The sequence below is a fragment of the Cydia pomonella genome, chromosome 10 (assembly GCF_033807575.1).
Source record: "Cydia pomonella isolate Wapato2018A chromosome 10, ilCydPomo1, whole genome shotgun sequence".
Lineage (NCBI taxonomy): Eukaryota > Metazoa > Arthropoda > Insecta > Lepidoptera > Tortricidae > Cydia > Cydia pomonella.
In genome coordinates this window covers 458,405-484,421 of record NC_084712.1, presented here as the reverse complement: position 1 = coordinate 484,421, position 26,017 = coordinate 458,405, and the positions used below count along the sequence as shown (strand labels likewise).

Here is a 26,017-nt window from a genome sequence, read left to right as displayed (position 1 = left end):
TGCTTATGCGAATGCGAACAAAGTTTTCTTTGACAATCCACCTGTATTTAAAATTCCCTTTGTTATAGGTTTCATGCAATTACATATAGTGGGTACTTTTATTGGTGAATAAAACCATGTAAGTATTTATAGGTATTGTATTTTCTTTTTCGATTTCAAGTGGACATTGTCATAGATATGATTTAGAAACCGGAATAAATTGAAATATTTTGGCACTAACGCCAAAATATCGGCAACTCATCTAATCACAAATGTCCAAACGTACTATTCGGGTGTTCACTGCAGCCGCATTACTGTTGCGACAGTCTTTTGTTCTTCTGCCTCGTATCTTATCTCGTTTCTCATGAATGAGGGATGCTACCACATAAGGTAATTGTTTTGTACACCAAGGGTCTCCATTCTGCTCGATTCCTCCGACATTACTGCGTCACTCTGTTCTTCTTCTTCCTGCCTTTATCCCACGTTATGTGGGGTCAGAACAACATGTTTTTCTCTTCCATTCTCCTCTGTCTTTCGTCTTCTCAGCACAGCATAAAGGAAATTGAAAAATATAGTGGCGTCATCTACGTAACAGTAATGCAGCTGTAGTTGAAATTCAAATGTAACTTTTAGTTTTTTTGTAATATATAAAGTGCTAACAAATTGTTACCGATATTTTAAGATGATATTTCACATTAAAACCTTTACTTTTAAATAGAAATTATGAAATTTAGGCATATAATTTTTTTGTTTTCATTTACTGAACATAAAAAAATCGGGCAAGTGCGAGTCGGACTCGCACAGGAAGGGTTCCATACCATTATCTATAAAAACGGTCACCCATCCAAGTACTGACCCCGCCCGACATTGCTTAACTTCGGTGATTGGATGAGAACCCTCGAGATTGGAAATAAATATTTATTTTATTCTGTTTTTAGTATTTGTTGTTACAACGGCACCAGAAATACATAATCTGTAGAAATTTCAATTGGCTAACTATCACAGTTCATGAGATACAGTCTGGTGACAGACGGACGAACGGACAGCGGAATCTCAGTAAATAGTAGGTTGCCGACCCTAAACCGCCCCCCCCCCCCCCCCTTAACCTTACTCACCGGTAGGAACACAACACTATGAGTAGGGTCTAGTGTTATTTGGTTGCGGTTTTCTGTAAGGTGGAGGTACTTCCCCAGTTGGACTCTGCTCTAGATCTGGAATGACATCCGCTGTGCTGTGCGCTACCACACAAAGCGAGATGACATCCACAATGCCCATACCTCTCTTTTGGCCGTAGTTTAAGGACGTAACCGGGTCCGATTGCGATGCAATTGTAAAATTTTAAATTGCTTACCTCCATATAATGTAGGGATAAAACGTGAGCCTAGTCGCGATCCAGACCAAGGTGAAAACAACGAACATGCATATACTCGTTTTTTCGTAGTTCGCATATCTCATCGTCTTTGTCGCCTGCAAAAAGAGTGCCAATGTCATTACAATGACTGATGCTTTGATTCGAACTGTAAGATAAAGTCAAATATTAGGTCTAGATACGATATGAATCGGATATGTCAGTGGCAAAAGTGATGTTTTTGTTTGAAGGAACGTGGACGGGCCGTGACAGGCCAATCCGACCGTGCACTGACATCAAATTTTTGAATGATATTATTATCATATTGTCATTCGCGCGAGGATCATAGGCCGACTCGAATTTTAGTTATTCAATCCGTTTCCTATATGACACTGATCTCTCAGTGTCAATAGTGACATTTTTTCAACTAAAAACGTCACTTTTGACACTGACAAATCAGTATCATATCGGAAATGGTCGCAGTCGCACTAATCCATGTACGGACGCATACGTTTCTCGCGGAAACTAGCACAATTTGCTAACTTTACTTGCTCTGTACAAAAATGTGTGTTAATGATACACAACACAAAGGTGTTTATATAAGTGATTTTTTAATCGATCTAAGTAGGTACAATCGCCTGCGTTCGCAATATTTCACCCTTCGGGTGATATCGGTTTGAACGCCTTGCAGGTAGGTAGCAGGCATTTATGGGAATTTTTTCTTAACTGGATCACCGCGACCGCAAGCGATTGTACAAAAAGCTCAATTCATGTGGGCGCCGTATTCACACAATCCAAGTCATATTTGTGTTTAAAAACCTTCGTACCTCGAGGAACATTTCCGAGCTGTCCCTATCTCAACACTAAGGGTCCTGTCCGATGTGTGTTATACACCCAACTCAAGAACAACTAGTGACGTTGCGTGGTGTGTGATCATTATGTTGGTGATTCCCGCGTCGAATGTCGAACGGTAGTGAGAACGTATGAAACCAGTGGACCTTTAGGATAGGCTTAGAAATGTTGTACATTTAAGAGGAAAACCTTCATACCTCACCGACCTCGGACCGGTCTGGCTTAGTGGGTAGTGACCGTGCCTATGAAGCCGATGGGTCCGGGTTCAAATCCTGGTAAAGGCTTTTATTCGTGTCATGAGCATGGATATTTGTTCCTGAGTCATGGATGTGTTCTATGTATTTAAGTATTTATTAATATTTGTATATATCGTTGTCTAAGTACCCTCAACACAAGCCTTATTGAGCTGACTGTGGGACTTAGTCAATTTTTGTAATACTCGTAATGTCCTATAATATTTATTTATTTACCTCAAGCAACATTTCCGAGCCAGTACCAACAAGGATTTTGTACGATGTGCGTCATACACCCAGCTCAAGAACAACAGTAATTGACGTTGCGTGGTGTGTGATCATCTGTTGGTGATTCCCGCGTCGAACGTCAAAAGGTAGTGAGAACGTTTTTAGCGAGTAGAACCTTTGGCTAGGCTTTAAAATTTTGTATATTTAAGAAGAAAACCTTCATACCTCAAGCAACATTTCCGAGCCATCACCAATAAGTAACACTAAGGATCCTGTCCGATGTGCATTACACACCCAACTCAGGTACAGCAGTAAAAGTGAGGTTGCGTGGTGTGTTATCATTTGTCGGTGATCCTTGCGTCGAACGTCGAAGTGTAATGAGAACGTCTGGGACCAGTTGAATGCGAACGCACTCATATAGTACCACCATAGATCGTTGGATATGCCCTGGAAGTGTAATCAAATGCTTGAAAATACTTGAAATCAAATTATCCTTAGAGATGTATAGGGTCTCCAAGAGTCAAAATTCTGTATCATTAAAACATTCATTAACATAAAAGACATATACGATAATCGAATGAGGTGTCTGACTATAATTATACTCAAAAATAAAGTTACTAAATATACCCGTGCTAGCACAAACAGCACTCGTTCACGCGTATCTCAGCCATCGCCTACCTCAACCTTCATTCGGGAAAGTGGCGACCCGATCAACGACGCCGATTTTTTCCAAATTCCGGAATCTCGGACAAGTTTTCCGATATTAAATACACGCCCTAATACAAAGTTAAGCTAGTCGTAGGTTTTAGTGCTATAAAACAATTCTGATTTTAAATGTCAGATCTAAAAGATTATAATATAACCTTACCTTATTATATACACCTTAGATTATTAGATTTTTTTTGTATCTGTTAATGTTTTTTTTGTAATATTATTTGTTTCATTTTTTGTAATTCGACATTAAGAGACTTTATATATCTCTAAGTTAGTTTGCATTGATATTTTCAGTTTATTTTATTTTATAATTTTTAATGTGCTTTTTTTTGCTTGTATATAAATTCAATGTTGACGAGTTAAAGTGCCCTTGTGGCCTATTTGCAGAATAAATGTTGAAGTCGAAGTGAAGCCCTACTTTATGTTTATATCTAAAATTCACGCAGTATAAGACGAAGTTGGGGACGGGTGGCAAAAGTTAGGTAATTCTAGAATTTATATTTGTTTACTTTGAAATATGAAACTAATTTTACGCAGTTCTATTTATTGTGAAATCAAATCATTTATTGCATGGTTAAGAAAAATATATTCTGCGTGGGCAAAGTTTGGCACCAAAGGCGAAGAGGGTTCTCTACGATAAACAGTTTTGACGCGTTTTTTTTTTTGGCACTTTCATTAACTCATAAAAAGCAAGTGTACATGCATTTTATTTGTGTATGACTCTGAGTTCTAGTTCCAAACTTAAACTGGTGACATTGCTATACATACAGGATGATAATTAAGTCGTGAACAGTAACATTTCCTAAGGATTTCTTAAACTAAGGTGGACCGCTAATTCAAATGTCAATTAATTAGGTATTAAATAAAAAAAATATCCCTATTTATAAAAATTCATGGTCATCTAACCTAAACATCGTAATATTATGACTTATGAAATTTGTCTTTGAAAATATTACTCTCTTTAACGTTTCCATCCAGCAAATACAAATAATGATATAAATAAATAAATAAATATTATAGGACATTATTACTCAAATTGACTAAGTCCCACAGTAAGCTCAATAAGTCTTGTGTCGAGGGTACTTAGATAACGATATATATAATATATAAATATTTATAAATACTTAAATACATAGAAAACACCCATGACTCAGGAACAAATATCCATGCTCATCACACGAATAAATGCCCTTACCAGGATTTGAACCCGGGACCATCGGCTTCATAGGCAGGGTCACTACCCACGAGGCCAGACCGGTCGTCAAATAAATATAAATAAATATTATATGACATAATAAGTAATATAACAAAATTACGTTTACAGAATTTTGGAGATTCTTATGTACAAGTGTTTATACTAAACGTACAGAGTAAGAAACACATACGGGATGTTTATTCAGTCACCTGCAATAAACGGGGTGAATATATAGATCATACAGAGCAACTTTCACTATGGAACCAAACCTGAAATCGCGACAAACATTTACTCTCCTATAGAAAATGTCAAGGTCAAGACAGCTAAAATGTATAATATAAAACAGCCATTTTTTTCGCAGTTTCGGGGTTGGTTCCATCGTTGTTGTCGGGGTTGTTCAGTATGACCTAAATATTCACCCCGTAAATTATTGCAGGTAACTAAATAAACAGCCTGTATTTCTGATCACGACTTATGAATCATCCTGTAGTAACAAGATAACATAAGGTTTGTGACATAGAATTAAATGGAAAATTTTAACATATTGGCCTTGACCCACCTCGAACAAATAAGTTCTGAATGTTACCTACTACTAGAATAAACGACTAAATATTATTTAAAGAGCATCCGCGTCACAAAAGTCGATAAACTCCATATATTTTTAATTTTTGCGATATTAAAGGTGAACAAGGTCATTTGGGTATTATGTACCTATATTCTAATTTATAAAACGAAACATTTATAAATTGGACAGGAAAATAACTGTGTTAGTCTGAGTCATAGTCCGTAGGAGTACTATTTGTAAATATTTTGTTGGAGATAAACCTACAACCATTTATTCTGCCCACGTTTAAATAATTCATACTCGTTTGCACTCCATTAGGGAAGATTTTTTTTAAATCCTTTCTTAGCGGAACACTACGACATTGAAAGAATATAAGTTTTATTCTAAATATGTATAAAGTGTCAAAAACAAGGATATTTTTTAAAAATAAAGCTATTTGTCACGAATGTCACGGATTTACCTTTTAATTCATTCAAAAACAGCCAAGACTTGTCCAAAACCATGCCTTCTATTCGATTACTGGATATTTATCATTTAAAATATTTCATTTCATTACTAAGCGTATTTACTTTGTACAGTAAATTCATACTCTATAATATTGCGAAATGCTGACTTACCGTGAATGATCGTATATCTATCATAATTACCTCCATAAGAATAAACGCTACTTGCTAATCAATTAATCATAATATAACAGCTAACAGGCCAATTCTAGTTTTAGTTATTAGATCTGTTTCCAATATGAAACTGATATGATAATGATCTATTAGTGCCAAAGTGGCAGTTTTGGTTACCTTTATAACGTGATAATTAAACTGAGATACTGATTCCCAAAAAACTAGAATTGGCCTGCTCTTGGCCGGCTCTGCTTGGAATGTTCAGTATAATCCAAATCTAACCTGATGTGGATACCCGATGAAACAGTGGTCTATGTCCCATAACCACTCCTTGTCCCACAAGACGTACAGGCCCAACATGAGATTAAACAGAAGGAACGTGCTCCGCCAAGCACTCTCACAGAACTTAACAAGTGCGGACGGCCTGTCCTGAAGACGGCGATGGCGCCACCAGCGCTGGATTTGCCGCTCTGACATGTCCAATTGTTTTGATAAAGCAGTGATCTGAAAATGTAAGAATCAATATATATTATAAGGCCAAGAATTTCCAAACGGTTGTAACCATTTGAACGCTTTATTTCATAATCATAAGCTCCCGGGCGCAAGGGAGCGAATGTAAACCTTACGTGAAAGTGTGAAGGTTACTTTGACACCATCCGCCATAACTTCTATAGTTGTCCTAGGCGCTGTGGGCACGACTAGTAACGACGACTGTAGATGGTGTTCTCGGCGTTCAAAAGGTTAAACTTTAAATACGAATCTGCCTCATAAAGTCTCGTGGGGCTCCGTTTCATGCATATGCTACATAGAGTTTGGACTTTGTTTATACAGTGATGAAGTTAAAATTTGTCTGAAAATGATGGCGTAACCGGACCTCGTGAGAAAAGGAGAACCTCATGATTGGTAAGAAAGAAAGAAAGAAAGAAAATACATTTATCTAACGTCACAATACATTACATTTGGGAAAAGAAGACATACAGAGATAAAAAAACATTGGACGGTAAAATAGAATCCCAAGTCAGCATAATGTAGCAACAACAATAAGAGCACCCAACGCAGTAACACTTGTCAGTCACGAGGGAAGGTGAAAGAAAAAATATGAAATAAAATTGAATGCTTCGCAACCTCGAGCATTATTTTAACTATCGGCTCTAAGACACCGGACCACCACTCGACTTGGGCTTCTGAAGTTTACCCGGGGGCTTTAAATTCTTTCATTATATCCTCATTTTTCTTAAATACCTTGAGCAGGATGAGACGCAGCGATATCTACCATAACGATACTACAGTCTACTTTAACGACGCGTACACCATTAAGAAGTGAATAATGAGCTCTCTGATAAATGTAATAAATAAATCTTAATAGCTTCAATTCATTAACTTAGTCTTAAATTCGGCCAAATGCAATTCAACAGCCGTTTTCAGCTAATTTATTACCTTTTTCGAATCTGGATCGGCTGTGTAAGCGGCTTCCAGCTTGTTGTTTGGAAAGGCCTTCTTATTTCTAGAGTATTTTATTCCTAGTGACTTGCCGAATGGCGTAAATACATATCTGAAACAAGATACTATATAAAATAAACCATAACATCTACAGTAAAATCATCATCATTACATCTGAGCCATTACAGCCGTGGTACAGCCTGGTGAAGCAAATCTCTCCAGTCCGATCTATTTCCTTTCCCAACTTGTGGCTCCTAAGGTCCTGATATCTTGGAATACGCCGTCTAACCATCTGAGCTTGGGCCTGCCTTTACCTCTGCGGGTCTCCGGTCGGCGATCTAGAAGGCGTTTGGGTACTCTGGCCTCGTCTATCCGTAACACAACTACAGTAAAATGGTAGGTGAAAAGTTTGTTTTTGAGAAAGTACACGACATTTTCACAAATGCCGGTAGGGTTCGAATTTTCTGAGGTGATTTCCTGAGCTCAAACCCCTAATCTGTTAAACAAAAGATATAGTTTCCTTTATGCCGTCATAATCATAAGTGAACGGAAACAAGCCTGTTTAAAAACCAAATTTACCATCCTATTTATATGGTTCAAATTTACGTACCATCTGTAGGTATGCGAGTAGTTGATTTTTCTCCCCATGAGCTATTACATACATAAATTTGAACCTTCACGATAGTTGTTTCCTAAACAATATTTTTGTATTGGCCACAGCTGGATACAAGTCTACTTTAATCTTATAGAGGTCATAGATTGCATTAGTGATTTAATTGATTATGATGATGCTTGCATCAAGTATTCAATCCTTGACTATGCATCGGTCCTCTAGCAGGCCAGCCATCAAAACTTGCCAAATGTAATTGTCTTCTTCTTCCTCGCGTTGTTCTGGCATTTTTCCTTGGCTCATGAGAGCCTGGCGTCCACTTGACAACTAATCCCAAGATGTGGCGTAGGCACTAGTTTTTACGAAAGCGACTGCCATCTGACCTTCCAACCCAGAGGGTAAACTAGGCCTGGTTGGGATTAGTCCGATTTCCTCACGATGTTTCCCCCCACCGAAAAGCGACTGGTAAATATCAAATGATATTTCGTATAAGTTCCGAAAAAGTCATTGGTATGAGCCGGGTTTGAACCCGCGACGAAGATAAATAGATATAGAAGTAAGAAAATGTACTCACTTATGCAACACGAAACGCAGCGCCATCAGCATCAAGGCCATTGGAATTGTAAGCAAAACATCCCAATAGTTTGTGTGAGTAACTGCCTTGTTCAGCTCAGGGGCCACATCTGCCCACGAATTGTTCGGCGGCAACCACACGCTCTCGTCCCAAATCACGTCCAAAACCGAACGAAGCATTTTGGATTTGAAATTAACAAAACCTTTTTAATTTTGTCGAGATTATGTGTAGGTCGAGGCGCGATGGAATCGATGTACGTAATGGACTGGGTACAATATTGGTAAACAAGTTTAATCAAGGATATATTTAGAACTACCTGGGCCACTTATCAATGTAGGTCCAGCTCAGGTCACCTTCAGTTAAGGTGGTCGCGCAGTGGCAGCGCAGCGGTTAAGATGGAACTTTGGTCATAAGTAACCTGCCTGTGCTCTGATTATCGGACGTATTAATAAGGGCTAATACTTTTAAGGGAACGCTTACGGAAGGTTTGGACGAAAAAAATCTCAGTGCCAACATGATGTCTATCAATAAATACAACGGTCATGACGTGAGTTTTTGTTGTTTTTCTTTCTTTATTATACTTGCAACTTTGACGACCGGTCTGGCCTAGTTGGTAGTGACCCTGCCTACGAACCCGATGGTCCCGGGTTCAAATCCTGGTAAGGGCATTTATTCATGTGATGAGCATAGATATTTGTTCCTGAGTCATGGGTGTATTTAAGTATTTATAAATATTTATGTATTATATATATCGTTGTCTAAGTACCCTCAACACAAGCCTTATTGAACTTACTGTGGGACTTAGTCAATTTGTGTAATAATGTCTTATAATATTTATTTATTATTTATTTATCTGATTTGCTGGCGGCAAATAACTTAGTCAAGAATGCGAAGCTTGCTATGAGCAAAGCAGATTTTTTGAAACAAAACAAATTTTATCGGTACGTAATCATGCGATAGTTGTACACAAAAAGGATTGACTGGAAAATAAATTATGTTTGTCGATGAAAACATTTTATCCTCTTAATTTACCATATTTTTTTTTCAAATTGAGGAATCTGAAGAAAAGTTGAAAGACAATATTAGATTATTATTATACACCTGCTACCTTTTGCTGCACATTGTTTAACGTTCATGCATGCAGATTAAATGTTAACAATCAACATAAAAATCCACGCGTATAAAGTCGCTTAAAGTACAAGTGCGGCCTGATTCGAAGAATAAGATACGATAACGATAAGTTCTGGTTTAGATAAGTTCTCATTTAGATATCGTTTGTATGTCTTATAAACGACAGAAGGAGCTCGATTCGGGCAACCAATGTCACTTTGACGTTAGAAATATCGTAAACAGATCTTATTGGGATCACAGCGGAATCAAAATTAACGTCAATTTTGACATGTCGTTTAGTTATCGATCTTTTAAAGATCTTTCCAAGATTTTAAACGTGTCTTAATCATTCTTCGAATTGGGCCGTAAGTAGATTTAATAAGAAAACTTCCGTAAAACACAGACATTAAATAAATTGAAAACGGGTCACTCACGTATTTTAAGTCGAAAAACGTTCGACATGTTCCACTCCATACCGAACAGCGTCGTCAGGAGCTTGCGTTGGCGCGCCCGATGACTCGGCGCGGACGCCGGTGACGGCAGGGAAGGCAAAAAACTACCCTCGTTTAGGGCATTATTATATGTGAAAGACCCGTTTTTAATATACCTATTTAATTTAGTAGCTCTGTCTATACAAATTAATTAGCATACATAGTTAATTAAATGTGTTTAACCACTGCTAAAAGGTTGCATACTTATACTATAACCGATTAGGATGTAGAGTGAGCGCGTCTCGTGGATTACACAAACTATATTATGCTGCTATCCATCAGAGAAGGATACTTATGCACATGGAGCATAAGGATCCTTCTCTGAAGGAAATCACATGTGATGGATGTGTAATGTTTTTAATAATAACATTTTGCGGAGTGAAAATGGATAAGCAAAAATACCATTTTCGAGACATGGTTTTGCCCATATGGTAGCAGTTCTACCTAACACTCCTCCTCGCTTCGCTCGTCGTCGTACCTAACGGCGAAGAGCCTTAGGTAGATTGTTGAATACTTTAATAGTTTGATTGACACCAAGTATATCGTAGAACATTATGTCACCTGATCATTCTTTAAAATTTAGTACTACATTTTAATTATAATACGAAATGTATGTTATAACAAGTAAAATTATTTCTAAGGATTGTTATGAATAATGTTTTTATGATTATACAGCATTCTGTCATTTAATTAGTATGACTAACAACTTTATTTGTTTTGTTTTGATACATAATGTTTATTATGAGTTTCAATATTAGTTAAATGAAAATATGCTAAAAGTTTGTATTAAAATTTTACGGCACCCGTGAATCCCGTGATAGATACTTCTGTACAATTAACATTCAGAATTATAAGTCGCGTAAGTACTGTTTGCTATAAATATTTCCTCGGGTCACTCATAATTAAGAAAAACAATGGAGTGCTCCCTTAAGAAAAACCCAACAATATTTTTACACTGTTATTCTTCATTACGTAATTAAATAACCGAGAAAAAAATCGCTTTAATAAACTCTGGCGATATTGCACCACATCTCGTTCCGTTGATTCTGAAAACTAGCACCCTATTGTCTAAGTATTAAGGTCGATAGTTCAATGGTTTGGTGATATAAGAAGCATTTTATAAAATGCGTTAAGCTTGTGAGGCCTAAAGCTTTTAGCCGTCGACTAGAATGTTTTTATTAATAAAGGGAGATTATTCTGACTTAGCGACCAAATCGCTATTTAAGTTTCTTGACCTCCGATTAGGCTTAGGCTGTTTGTGGAGACTGCAGGGCTAATATGGTGGGCTCTTTATCATTAGTCAACATACCTGTCACGTTCTAACAAGTATATAAGTGCGAAAGTGACGCATGGCATGACAGGTGATAAAAATGCGACCATGCTACCGCTGCTGGTCTGTTTAAACTAACTCGGGGAATACTCCGATAATAAAGTTACTAAATATACTATATAGTTACTATATTGAGTAACTTTATTATTGAGTATAATTGACACCTCATTCGGTTCTCGTATGTTTCTTTTATCTTGATGAATGTTTTCATTATACAGGATTTTGACTCTTGGAGACCCTATACATCTCTAAGGATAATTTGATAAGCTATATATCTTTTAGTTCTGACGCTTACAGACATTTACACCTCTAAATATATTTTTTTATCTGTGTTTCTTTTTAATATTATTAGGTATTATAGTTTTTTTGGAATTCGACATTACATCTCTAAGTAACTTAACTCTAAGTAACTTAAGTTTGCATTGATATTTTCAGTTAATTGTATTTTATAATTGTGATTTTTACGCTTGTATGTAAATTCCATGTTGACGTGTAAAAGTGCCCTTGTGGCCTATTTGCTGAATAAATGTTGAAGTTGAAGGCACAGTTTGAACATATTCATAGCTGGACATGTTTTAGGAATGGTCAAATACTCGTTTAATAGTGTTGGTAGGGACTCGAGCCTTTTGAGTCTATATTTTAAGAACTCTACTCTTTTTTACTAGGCTCAGCGTCGTCGCATAGAGAAGTTTCATATTTTCTGTATGAGATGGGTTACAGTAAGCTGCAGATATAACTGACCCCCCCTGCAAACATGTTTCCAAGCGAGGGAGTCAGTTATCGCTGCAGCTTACTGTGGACTAGATACGATTTAAAATAATGGGCTAGATACTAAATCTTAACGTGTAATTATACACAATTGTTTATTTTTCAATGGCTTTTCTGGTTTTATGAGAATTTCTGCTAAGAAGTAAATTAGCCAGTTTTCATGTTTTTTTACAAGCTTTTATTTAACTTGCCCTGTTAGTATAAATAAATATAGGACATTATTACACAAATTGACTAAGTCCCACAGTAAGCTCAGTAAGGCTTGTGTTGAGGGTACTTAAACAAACGATATATATAATATATAAATATTTATAAATACTTAAATACATAGAAAACACCCATGACTCAATCAGGAACAAATATCCATGCTCATCACACGAATAAAATCCCCTTACCAAGATTTGAACCCGGGACCATCGGCTTCATAGGCAGGGTCACTACCCACGAGGCCAGACCGGTCGTCAGTATGTATGGGACAAATCTTGCAAATTAAATTTGACCCACTTCCCGGTGTCCGATGAAGCTGAAAATTTGCATACATATGTAAGTCGGATGACAATGCAATATCATGGTACCATCAAGCTGATCTGACACATGGTACCATCAAGATGATGGAGACAGGAGGTAGCCATAGGAACTCTGTGATAAAACAACGCAACCTAATTGTGTTTGGGGTTTTTAGAACCGTCTCGATGAGTATTAGTTTCCTGTGGAAAAAAAGTACAGTCAGCGATAAACGCCTGTACCAAAAATGATTTTTTTTTCAAAAACTTATTTTATTCTCAATATCATTTGACATGTAATGCACGGACAGTAAAAGTATGCTAAGTTAGTAAATGCAAGGATACTAAAAAAAATTACAATATGATTTATCTAAAGTTATGGTTGTCCCTTACTTTTCGATGTCTCATCGACTGTTATTATATTCCACATATCTGTATGTAAAAATATAATAGATTTTAGCGTAAAAACCTTAATAAAATGTAAATATTGTTATGCTTCCGGCGTTATACTTATATGGATGGAACAGACAAGGAGTAAATCCCTGTGGGTCTCGTAAAACGTGATACCGGTTGGGCCAAGGGACCATTCATTTTAGGTAGAAAAATACGTTCTTTGTGTTGTTACAGTCCAGGTTATGGGTAAATATTCATTGTAAGATAATTCTAGTCTTTTTCATGGTAGTTGCTAAGAAAAAGTGTAAAAATATCATCATAAATGAAAAATGTCTATGAAATTATGACGGAATTACACTTCCAAACTTTGCTCTGTAGTAATGCAGTTGCTGTTAACATGTAAACGTCACCTTAAAGGTGATATTCAGATGGACACTACAGCAGCATTACTGTCGCAACATCGCATCAACAATCGCGACAGCAATGCGACATCGACGGCAAACAAGATTGAAGATATGCACTAAGTAGATACAGAAAAAAAACAAAAACAACTAATATCACACATGATAATTATATTATATTATAATAAATAACATTACAGCCCTAATAATACTAAACTAGTAATACAAAGATATAATATTGAGACAAATTATAGCAAATAATTATTGTCTAGCATTGTTATGTTTTTCAAATCTAGGTCCGAAGGGTCCGACCATCGTTTAGAATAATTAAATCGAACTATTTTTGTCTTAGGGTATATTGAAATATCTTCTAACTAAATGAGAAACACTTTATGACAACACTTCATTACGCTACCTTAACATGGTATCTTGATGACATGAAGAATACAGTTGCTATAGCAAAAAATACTAGAAAGAACTTAAGACAATAAATAGTGAACGGATTAAAATAGGTCTATGATTTTCCGTGCTTTTTCCAAGATGGTCAGACCCTTGTAAACACTGGTTGATGTACTGGTAGGTTGCAGGCGTGAGTATCGCAGGCCCAGCTCGTCGGCAGCCGCTTCTATGGCAACTAGCGCTTTGTCGAGTTGTTCACGAGTATGGGCAGCGGATATGCAGAATCTGCAATCATGATACACTCAGATTACAACGAGTAAAACTTTGAATAATACATGAGCAGTCAGCAGGCAATAAAGGTGATGACGAGAGCACGATTACTAAGGACTGTTGTTACCCAAGCAAATATACATTTATCGAGATTTGACGAAGTTCGAAAATAATGTATTTCCCAGGACAAAAAATACACGTAAACTAAAAAAAATTACATTCAGGAAAGAGCTGTGAACAGAAAGACAATTTAGCTCCACAAAACAATACGCCATCATTTAATTGTGTTTTAGCAGCAGTTCTACTAAGTACACCAAATGTCGTTTTACGAGAGAACATACACAAGTTACTGCAAAAATATGCACTTTTTTGCAAAAATCTCTCAATCTTTCCAGGGTGTCATCATCACGTTCTGACTTACTGATATCGGTATCAACATCAAAGAGTAGTAACAACGGATTGACAAGCTCTGCGCAAATTGTAGCTTATTAAGGTCAGAAGAGTTGAAAAGCGTCATTGGACGTCGGTGGTTACAATCTCCGTAGGACCACTTTGTTGTTTATCGAAGGAAATGTGAGATCAGCAGTTGACTGTTGTTACTGATTGATTGATACTTACCCTATTCGTGCCTATTACAATGGCGTGGAGAAAAAGCAGCTGTGAGCTCTATGTTCGCCACCATCTTGGTTAATACCTAAGTAATTATGACAACACTCACCTCATCCTCGCTTGGTACAATGGCGTGGCGGGGAAGCACACCCCGACGGACGCCACTTCGGCTTCCGTGAGCTGTTTCACGCACTTCACCATCTTTGAAAGCGAGTAGACCATCATGGGTACCACTGGGGACTGAGGGTGGCCGTATATCACCACGCCCATCGCACGGAGCCTGCAACAAGATCAATTTGGGTTTGTAAAAATAAATTACACAACTATATAGTGTTATACAATTATATAGTCACAAACAGTTTGGTAAGTAGTAGTAGTGGTTCTTTTAATCAAACGTACGTTACATCCTTTGACGTATTATGGGACCGACCCTTTTCCTTTAAAAAATGCGTGATCATATTTAGGTACAGCTGTGGCGCAACCCGAAGTGGATCTTGGCCTTTGACACCAAAGATTTCACTTTTCTAAAAGATCAACGGCGCCGAAGAGACTTATCTTTTAGTACTAAATTTTTCCAGCGGTAGGTTTGGCCTTTGGTTTGATCGAGAATCTGCAAATCTAAGGAAAACAGACTGTTTCGTGAAAGTAGCGCGTGTTGTCTCTGAACGGGGCCGCTCACGCTTGGCTGGACGGCCCACGCAGGTTGCGCAGCACTTGCAACGCCTTACAACCGACATGCTCTGAGAGAGACAGACTGACCGTTCGCGGAAGTAACGCATGATGGGCAACATGCTCTAAGAGAGACAGACTGACCGTTCGCGGAAGTAACGCGTGTTGTCCCTCAGCGCGGCCGCTCGTGCTTGGCCGGACGGCGCGCGCAAGTCGTGCAGCGCGCTGAGGACTTGCGCGGCGACGGGCGGCGGCATGCTCTGCGCGTACGCGTGCGCGTGTCCGTGCGAACGCACGCGGTTCACTAGCGCAGTGGAACCTGGCAATATAAAACAAACCGTTGTACTGAATTTCGAGATTGTATTATGTCTTATCTGGTAACTATAAGTTTTCTTTTCTGATTAAATAAACTGTGTATTATGCAACATTTGAAAAAAATTAGGAATGAGAAGGGACACACGAAATTGTACTTATATGAAATTTAGATGCAATTAAGATGTCATTTAATCTTAGGCACAAATCTATAAGTAAAGCACTACCGCTACCTTGCGGTTAATCTACGTAATATAGGATTGAAAAAATAGCATAGTACTACTTACTAAATATGCAGACGACTGTAATATAATACTATATACTTACCAGCAATATACCCTCCCATGCCGACAAAACTCTTTGTAAATGTGCCCATCAGAACGTCGACGTCTCTCGGATTTACGCGGAACATATCCGTGACCCCTCGGCCTCGCGGCCCCAGCCCGATGCTGTGGGCCTCGTCGACGTACAGGTGGAGGCCTAGCTGCTTCTTCAGCGCGATGGCAGCTGGTAGTGGTCCCACGGAACCCTCCATGCTATATACGCCCTCCATCACCTGCGGTCAGTGATCCGTTGATAAAAAAAATATTTTGGCTGGCTGATAGTAGAAAATGGCATAAGCTTAGTATATGTGTGGGATTTCAGTTATAGATTGGCCATAATGATGTTGTTGGAGTAGCAGCAATTCTAAAACCATTAATCATTACTTTTAGGCTATCAAAACTGCTGCAACACGAATTCACTTCTCCAGCGATTTTGATCCTATGAGAGATGAGGTCCGAGCACAAGTCATATTCCAGCAACGCCAGCGGTTAAGATGTTAGATTTTTACGCTGCACCTTGTTGGGTGACAAAGATGGTCTTACTAGACCAGGAAACTGAAGGTTAAGGGCAATGCAAATCCACCGTTGAGATAAATCGTAGAAATTGTTTTTGGTTATTATTAAACGTGATGGATAGCTAAAACTCACTACGACAATCTTCTCCCAGCGTCCCTCTGCGCGAGCCTGTCGCGCTAACTGCTCGAGATGCCTCATATCGTTATGTCTAAATACACGAACGGTAACACTCCCGAGACGCAAGCCCAGTCGCAGGCTGGCGTGGTTCTTCGCGTCGCTCAGCACCAACGCGCCGGGATCCAGTAGCCCTGGCAACGTCAGCGAGTTGGCTGAGAACCCATTGCCTATCACCATTGCTGCCTGCGGAAGAATTCATGAAATAGATGAATGATTTTCTACCCAGAGAGTAACGATATATTCCAGCTAGCCAACAACAATTCCAGAGCTGTATATTCTTTACTTATACATTCTAGTTAAGTAGTATGTACAATGTACATATATTTTATGATGACTTACATTTTCTGATAACTTTTCTTTTACACTAAATATATTGACATAAACATAGTCAACGTTGCGGTCTGCAGTGAGGATCTTACAACAAACTAATATCTTTTATAATTATTTAAATTTTTAACAGTTGTCGCTTCATTCTAAAAAACAGCAGCATCTGAAACCCACACACTGTTCTGCCGTCTGTTTGAGTATATAGGGACCGTGCGCGTTGGAGGGTCTGCCATCTTGTGGTCTGAATCGGAACCATAAACAGGCACATTTACACGTCAAGTGTTTTCTTGTGCATAGTAGGTTCTGCCATCTTGTGGGCTACATCGGAACAAAAAACATCACATTTACGCCTCGCGCCAAAAATCTGACGGCTCCTGTGCTGCCTCCTACAGTTCATGCACGCTCCCTATACTGTAAGCTTGAGACCGCAGTGCTGCCCCGTTAATTATATATCAAATGGTGAGCTCACCTCAACGCCAAGGAAGTCCGCAATTTCGCTCTCAAGCTGAGTATGCAGCGGGCATGACCCCAGTTCAGAACGTGGAGAGCTCAGTGCGAGCCCGTAACACCGCGTGGCGGCTTCCACCTCGGCTTTCCCGCCGCGGTAGCCCAAATAGTTGTACGAAGCCAGATTCACACACTTTAGTTCACGTCCGGTAAATCTAAATTATAAAACCACTTTAAGGCTGCCTAGAAAGACAGGCGGAGATAGGCAGATAAGAGCAATAAGCATTTATTGTAATCCAGCGGAGTGGAGAATATATGTGGATTAGCAATTTTACTGATTGATTCCTCTCATCTGAACCTAAGGAAGGCAGCTTAGCTGATTTAGGCTGTCATTATTTATTACCAGTATTTTTGGGTATATCGCAAATTTTTGAATATACAGTTGTTCATACTAACGTCAAATTAATTGTGACCAGGTATTCCTAGCCAACTACGTGACAGTGACAGAACCCTAAAAACGTAAGTTACACCGTAAAATTATGTGATTGGATTACCTGAAAGTCCAGTTGTAGTCGTCACTAGTCCGCTCCATGAGAGTGATCTCGGAGTTCGGCGCGGAGCACACGGGCCGGTTGTAGCATATGCGGCCGCGACGGTACACGTAGTGCGAGAAGAACTCGTCAAATTGGCTGTACAATGGCGCGTAACCCTACGGAGGATATCACTACGTACACAATTGTTATAAAGACATTAAAAGGGTCCGCCGATGGCCAATTAAGAGATTTATTTTTGATATAGGAGGCAAACCAGCAGACGAATCGCCTGATGGTAAGCGATTACCGTCGCCCTTGAACACCAGAGGGATTAGGTTGCGTTGCCCATCTTTGAGTATGGTCTTTTCTTAAAGTTCAAAGATCGTATCGGTCCGGAAATAACGCAGTTCATTCGGTGATGCTGTTCGTACTATTAAAAAGCATTTAGCCTTGACTATAACAATGGTCCTCTTCACAGTCCTGCCCACATTGGCAAAATTTAATTAAAACAGCTGCGTATATTAACATCTCTAAAATGCACCTCATCTGAACACATATTTGTTGCTTTTTATTTCGCTTTGTTACGTAAACGGTGCGCCAATATTGATTGAGTGGCGGTGTGACCAATTTTCAAAAGATGAACCGTAATGCAATTGTCTCAATAAAATAAATACCTCGAAGAATAAGTCTCTAGTTATAAGTCCGCTCTTTCTTTTTATACAATGCATAATGCTTGTTTTATGTACAAAAAGTGTTTACAGACATTAAATAGATAATAAATAAATAAATAATAAATAAATATTATAGGACATGGGTACACAAATTGACTAAGCCCCACAGTAAGCTCAATAAGGCTTGTGTTGAGGGTACTTAGAGAACGATATATATATATATATATATATATATATATATATATATATATATATATATAATATATAAATATTTATAAATACTTAAATACATAGAAAACACCCATGACTCAACAAATATCCATGCTCATCACACGAATAAATGCCCTTACCAGGATTTGAACCCGGGACCATCAGCTTCATAGGCAGGGTCACTACCCACTAGGCCAGACCAGTCGTCAAAACATAGTTAGAATAGAATAGAATAGAAGAAATTTATTCAGAAAACGCTTAAGTTTAGGTAATACATGAGACGACAGAATCAATTTATTATTAAGCGTCACTGAAAAGGTCTCCACTCAGCTTAATGTCAAGATACCACCTAAGGATCTCGACGCTGGTAGTTACATACCTCTCTGTTTCTTTCTCTAGTGACTTTGTGCGGAAAAAGACATCGGTTCAGGCGGCTGAGGATCAGGAACAAGTAGAAGCCGAAGTGCACGAGCACCAGAGTGAGCAACGAGCAGCGTTCAAAAGGCGGCTCTCTCTCGAATGAAGACCAGTCGACAGGTGGTATAGGTGGAGCAATCTGCTGATGCTGTGAATCATGAAAGCGCTATTTTTATACGAAATAAGTTAATAGTCCTAAATTTCATCGTTAATGTTGCGTTGTATAAAAGTGTACCTACGGTCACTTCTTGTGTCTATCATCGGATCAGCTCGATTTACCATAATTGCCAAGCAACTATGTAAAAAGATATTTAAAAAATCCGTCTAGGACTCTCAACATAAGCAGACAAGGGGTTAATAAATTGATCCGTCAATTAATATTTTTTTTCCTTTCAGAAAGAATTTATATACTGCAATACCTCTTTAAACGTTCCTTGATCGTGCACTGCCTCAATCTGCTCTGGTACCTCAGAAGTTTGTTCAGACGATGGTGTTGAATCAAGTCCAACATCCTCAACTGTCCAAGTCATCTCCGGAGCAGAACGTGCCTTCTTCCGTGGGCTTCTGAAAGGTGATAACGCTACCGCCAGCCTTCTCTTCTTATTTTGAGTGCGTTCTCGTCGCTCTTCCAAAGTATCTTCAGTATCGGATGCAAGAACCTTAAATACAAACTGGGCATTGAATCTAAGTGCAATTGCTGGGGAGTGAAAGACCTTATATAACATCAAACTTTGTCTTTGATTCTCTAGGAATTTCTGGGATTCTAACGAAAGGTGAAAGAAGGCATGAATAAGGCATGGTAAAAAATCTATTAAAAACCATTTTCGATTAAAAGTACATAAAATTTATTTGAGTTTTACAAAAATATGTTTACAATGCGAGTATATTACGGAGGAGTAAAAATAATGTTAAAATAATATTTGTATTCATTGTTTACCTGTATAGGGAAGAACAATTAGACAGCACTCAAGTGACTTTTATAGATGACTCACTCATATTTGACATGGAAGGGGTTTTACCATTTAAAACTATATTAAACCGATCGCTACCTCCTTGCTATGCAGGAGAAAGGTAATTATTATTAATCACGTATTATTATTAACTAGCTTCCTACTCGTGACTTCGCCTACGTTGGATGATAATAATAATTCATTAAAACTATCCTATGTCCTTTCCCGGGCCTAGAACTAACAGTATCTTCATACCAAACTTAAGCGTGAAGAGGTAACACAGGCAAGAGTTACTTTGGGATTTATAATCCGCACAGAATAAATAATAGTACTATATTACAGAAAGGAAACTTCCTATACAAAGTTTGACAGCGATTCAAGGACGAATCACTCTGTTCCTTTCCAATGCAAGGTACTATCCCTTTCAGCTATTTAGGGTTGTCCAAATTCAAGTCAGTGTGGTTGCGTACTCAAAGGAACATCACATTTTGCCAACCCTAACCCTCGTAGCAACGCTCAGCCGAAAGCAGCCAAAAACGCCCGAACGCTGCAGTTTCCCCCCACTGGTATCGGCCCCAGAGGGCTTACCACGAACCACGTTCCACGTGTTGCCTTTCTGTCGCACTTGTAAATATGTACGTAACTGTGACAGGGACGCAACATATGGAACGTAAATAGTTCGCGGTAGGCGATAACTACAGCAAGATTGACCTAAAACTTTCTTGAAGGTATTCACCATGTCTTGCACAATTATTTTCCATATTCACTACCTTTTCTAAAAAAAAATATAAAATGAATACGAAATAATGTACACGAACCTAAAAGTAGGTACACAATATAAAATAAAATAAAAAGTAGGTACCTTAGAAACAAAAGCTTTACTAATAGTGACTCTGCGAGCTGTAGACCTCGCGATAAAATTCATAAGCGCATAAACAAAAAATTCTTAGGTACTTCGTTGACTCATTATAGTACAGTGTACTCACAATGATCTTAAGCGCCTTAGACTTAAGGGCACTTAAGTTCCTTATGCCAATTTCTACCATTTTGAACATATTCCAAAAAACGAAACGTCAGCAAAATTATATCTATCTAATGAATTGCGACAAGCCCGCGAAGCCAACATGCCAATCATCAACGCTCCGTAGCGTAGCGTAGTTATATCTCTCTATTCGTGCGACAGTGACAGACGCGTTTCGTTCGCTAGGGAGCGTTAACGATTGGCATGTTCCCGATATTTCGACATACGAAAGCAGTTTCGAGTTAAAACGGAGACCTACACTAACGCTTCAGACAAATAAATATAATGAATACTTATCAAAAAATCTCAATTAGTATTAATAAATAATAAATAAATAAATATTATAGGACATTATTACACAAATTGACTAAGTCCCACAGTAAGCTCAATAAGGCTTGTGTTGAGGGTACTTAGACAACGATATATATAATATATAAATATTTATAAATACTTAAATACATAGAAAACATCCATGACTCAGGAACAAATATCCATTGCTCATCACACGAATAAATGCCCTTACCAGGATTTGAACCCGGGACCATCGGCTTCATAGGCAGGGTCACTACCCACTAGGCCAGACCGGTCGTCAAAAGTATTATAGTCAAAGCTAATTTTTCACCACCTTGATTAGATATATATAGCTATCCATGCCGTGATCGGCAACGGCGACCCTAGCTAATTACGAGCGTGAGCTCTAATATGGCTTGCAAAGCCGAACTTACTTTTTAAAACTCTATCGCAGGTGGGGCAGTAGAGTTGGCCAAGTATATTATAGGTGTAATTATAGGAAGGTTTCGGCATGTGATGAAATGCTATTTTAACCAGGGGGTTAGCATTAGGGACCCGAAAGAGAGGGGTGTTATATCTTTGATGTCAATGTCTGTCTGTCTGTCTGTGGCGCGCTTCAATGGTTGGGCCGATTTCGATGCGATTTTTTACGTGAAAGCGAGTTTTTTTGCGGTGCTAGCTATGTTTCATACTTTCAAAGAAATTTGACATTAATGATTACAATCCCACACTTTGTCATGACTTCGATTTTATTGTACTCGTACCTCAACTCGCCTGCTGAGTGCTGACACATATGCGTCAATAAAGAATAGTCCTTAAATTAAAGAAATAGTGAGTAGATTCTGTCACAAGGGAGCAAAATGACATAATATTTAATACGGCGAGGGCGTAAATTGAAATTCCGAGAGTAGCAAAGGATTCTTAAATATAATTCTGAACGTAGTAAGGGGATTCAAGTGTTAGGGTGAAAATAATTTTGCTACCATATGACACATACTCGTATGTATACACTACTGCTTTTCACATCACCTATGAGGAAATGATTACGTTTCAATACAAATTTTATGCTCAAAAATTAGTATGTAAATAAAAATAAAAATTGTGTCCTAATATAAAAAAAAAGTTCCACTTTGATCTCTCTAGCAGGGCAGAAAAATCTCTTTTCCGAATAGATGACATGAAAACTTCTTAAACACTTACCTCATGGCGGCCATTGTAAATATTTGCAGCTTTAATATATCTATTTTTATGATTTATTTTTCCATTGCTTTTATTTTTACTATTACTTATTAAGCCGTTAGCTCGAACAAAACGTCCGTACGCTGCGTCTGCCATATTTCTAATTCCAGGGCTTCCATTGTCATGTTGTTATGATACTAATATGGTTTGTATTGTTTTTCAACCTCTAGGCGCCCACGGACCAAAATTTTAAGTCAATAAGTTCGTTAGAGGTGATCCAAGGCTGTCTTAAAAGGAGATTTAGCTTTAATGCGAAACACGCGAGGTGTTAACATAGTAAAAGGCCAATTTGAATGTGCACCTGGCATTAAAACTATATTTCAATCGTAAATAAAGTATGCTTATCCTCTGGCGCTGCGACCTGATACTTTATCTTGGCCTCCAACAGGACTAGACTGCTCGCCACTGATCCCAGTCCCGTGCAGTTTCTCGCCAGAGGGCCTACCGCGAACCACGTTCGACGTGTTACCTCTCTGTCGCACTAGTAAATTCTTACGTAAGTGTGACAGGGAGGCAACACGTCGTACGTGGTTCGCGGTAAGTCCTCAGTCTTCAACCTGGAGCTGTCGCAGATCCGTGTCTACCATCTGCCCATCGATACTTAGGTCAACCGGCCGTCGCGTCGGTTTTCCCTCAAATGTTCTTTTCGCCGCCCGATCGCTTCCCAGTCGCTCTATTCATACATAAATAAAATAAAATAAATATTTGGGAATAATCTTACACAGAAATACTTAGCCCCAAATTAAGCAAAGCTTGTAAAGTTACCATCAGATGTATCGAAGCGGCCAAAGTGCTTACAAATATCTGAACACCTTTATCGTCAAGGCGTTAGAGTGCGTGTTCAGATATTTTTGAGCACCTCGGCCGCTCCGATATATCTGATGGCGACTGTACCATGGGTACTTGACGACGATATACATACGTAATATATAGATAAATACATACTTGTATACATAGAAAACACCCATGACTCAGATACAAATATGCATAATATTATATTATAAATGCCCTTACCGGGATTCGACCATCGGCTTTATAGGCAGGGTCACTACCCACTAGGCTAGACCGGTCGTCAACTAATGGGAATCATGCCCGGATAGGAGCGGTTATCCGGGCCGACCCCGCGTCTATCTTCTACTTCATCCGGAGTTGATAAATAGCCAAACGTTGTTTATGGGATCTCTGTTTTACACTGTAATAAATCTATTGTTTTACTAAAATGCTGCAATGTCTACAGTACTTTAATTTACCTTATTCGTTTGGCATGGTTTAATAGGACCTTAGGTAATTTTGTTTTATCCATTTACCAAAATTTTTAGACATCAAAACGGAATAGTGCCTAAATTTTTTTCACAAAATGAGCAAACTCCGAATCGATGTTGTAACATATTAACTAAATTTGAAACGTAATAAATATAAGAGCCTCGGTAGAGAGTACCATTTTGTACCTTTTGGCGTTGAAACTCTAGGTCCATGGGGTCCCAGCGCGCACAAGTTTTTTGGAGAAATCGCGAAACGTCTGGTTGACGTAACTGGTGACCGAAGAGCTGGCGGCTTTCTCGCACAACGTTTCAGTATTGCGATACAACGAGGAAATGCCGCCAGCATCCTTGGTACAATGCCTCAAGGGCCTATTTTAGATATAAGCTAGTTATAGTAATCATCTGTATATATCCATTATGTATATTGTTATTGTCAATAAATAGAATAGTATTCAATCTTAAAATACCCATATTGACTTGACGACCCGTCTGGCCTGTGAGTAGTAGTAGTAGTAGTGAGTAGTGACCCTGCCTATGAAGCCGATGGTCCCGGGTTCGAATCCCGGTCAGGGCATGCATTTGTGTGAAGAGCACAGTTATTTGTTCCTGAGTCATGGATGTTTTCTATGTATTTAAGTATTTGTATATTATATATATCGTTGCCCGAGTACCTACAACACAAGCGTCCTTGAGCTTACCGTGAGACTTAGTCAATTTGTGTAAGAATGTCTCTATAATATTTATTATTATTTATACACATTATTATTGATTATGAAAATATTATTCTCTGGATACCAAATTAAAATTGTAAGTTTAAAAAGTTTAAACTTGAAATGAAAGTCGTATAATTTTGACCTTGACCTATTCATTTCTTTGTTAAAAACAACCGATATTACGAGTGTCTGGGTACAAACATTACAAAAATAAAATGTCAGATCTACCTTTTCTGACAGTACAGTCATAAGGCTTGTTTTTTTTTTTTTTTTTATTTATCAAAAAAAAGTTGGTACAATATACATTTACATAATATTTCGCCAAACATAACGTTTATCGGCGAATGTTGCACTCACTTACAGTTTTTGTGTACCCGATCTTATCTTATGAACTATTTATTTATCTAAGTATTTATGATTATGACTTATTCTAAGTATTATATGTATGTGTGTTGTTGTTTACAAATAAATGCCCTTTCTTAAACTACTTCGGTGGCATACAAGCATATGGCCCGCCATATGGTAAGCAGACTCCATAGCCTATGGACGCCTGCAACTCCATATATGCTACATGTGCGATGATTCAGATTCGAACCCAGTATCTCTTGCTTCGTAGGCATGGTCATTACCGACTAAGCTAAGAGGCCCTCAAAATAAAACAAAAAAAATTAACTGCCTATGCAGTTAGGTAAAAACCCAGCTTAAAATTATTTAACCTTTATTTCAGCAATATCTTAATCCTGCGGCATCCTGTAACACAGCCCGCAACAAAAAGTCACTTTTAAAAATGTCCCGCGCTATTAAGGGCAACACTTCACTGGCCACCGTCCAAACGCTGCCACAGACATGTATGTGACTAGATCACGCCAACAAATAAATAAAATAAAGAAATAATTCGGGAAAATCTAACAAAGATCGACCTAGCCCCAAACTAAGAAAAGCTTGTGCTATGGGTCCTAGGCGACGATATATATACTGGAAGAGATCCCTCAAAGGGATAAGTTCGCCTTTGTACTTCTTACTATTTGTATGTTACTTTTAATATGTATTTTTGTACAATAAAGAGTTTACTACTAATACTACATACGTATATAGATAAACACAAACTTATATGCATAGAAAACACCCATGACTCAGGAACAAATTATGTGTTCATCACACAAATAAATGCCCTTACCGGGATTCGAACCCGGGACCATCAGCTTCATAGGAAGGTCACTACCCACTAGGCCAAACCGGCCGTCAGGCTATATATAGAAGTGTGACTCTCTCAAAAAGCAGCCAAGTGCGAGTCGGACTCGCCCCTGAAG

The 26,017-nt window shown here is 38.3% G+C and overlaps 1 protein-coding gene and 1 long non-coding RNA gene across 2 annotated transcripts in view; both read right to left on the bottom strand.

Moving 5' to 3' along the window:
• The window catches only part of LOC133521794 (uncharacterized), a 48,324-nt gene extending 39,384 nt beyond the window's left edge, over nt 1-8,940 (bottom strand). Inside the window, exons 1-4 of the long non-coding RNA XR_009799934.1 lie at nt 8,356-8,940; nt 7,169-7,283; nt 6,014-6,235; nt 1,331-3,087 (exon numbers count right to left, since the gene is read on the bottom strand). This is a non-coding gene — a long non-coding RNA (uncharacterized LOC133521794). The remainder of the gene's footprint in view (nt 1-1,330; nt 3,088-6,013; nt 6,236-7,168; nt 7,284-8,355) is intronic.
• Nucleotides 8,941-13,502: 4,562 nt separating this feature from the next.
• LOC133521788 (serine palmitoyltransferase 3-like) overlaps nt 13,503-26,017 on the bottom strand; it is a 46,001-nt gene continuing 33,486 nt past the window's right edge. The window contains exons 2-10 of the mRNA XM_061856855.1: nt 19,651-19,890; nt 19,194-19,379; nt 17,955-18,109; nt 17,423-17,615; nt 16,582-16,809; nt 15,938-16,166; nt 15,443-15,617; nt 14,739-14,909; nt 13,503-14,035 (exon numbers count right to left, since the gene is read on the bottom strand). Coding sequence (XP_061712839.1) covers nt 13,855-14,035; nt 14,739-14,909; nt 15,443-15,617; nt 15,938-16,166; nt 16,582-16,809; nt 17,423-17,615; nt 17,955-18,109; nt 19,194-19,379; nt 19,651-19,761 — 1,629 coding nt within the window. The 5' untranslated portion in view covers nt 19,762-19,890 and the 3' untranslated portion in view covers nt 13,503-13,854. The remainder of the gene's footprint in view (nt 14,036-14,738; nt 14,910-15,442; nt 15,618-15,937; nt 16,167-16,581; nt 16,810-17,422; nt 17,616-17,954; nt 18,110-19,193; nt 19,380-19,650; nt 19,891-26,017) is intronic.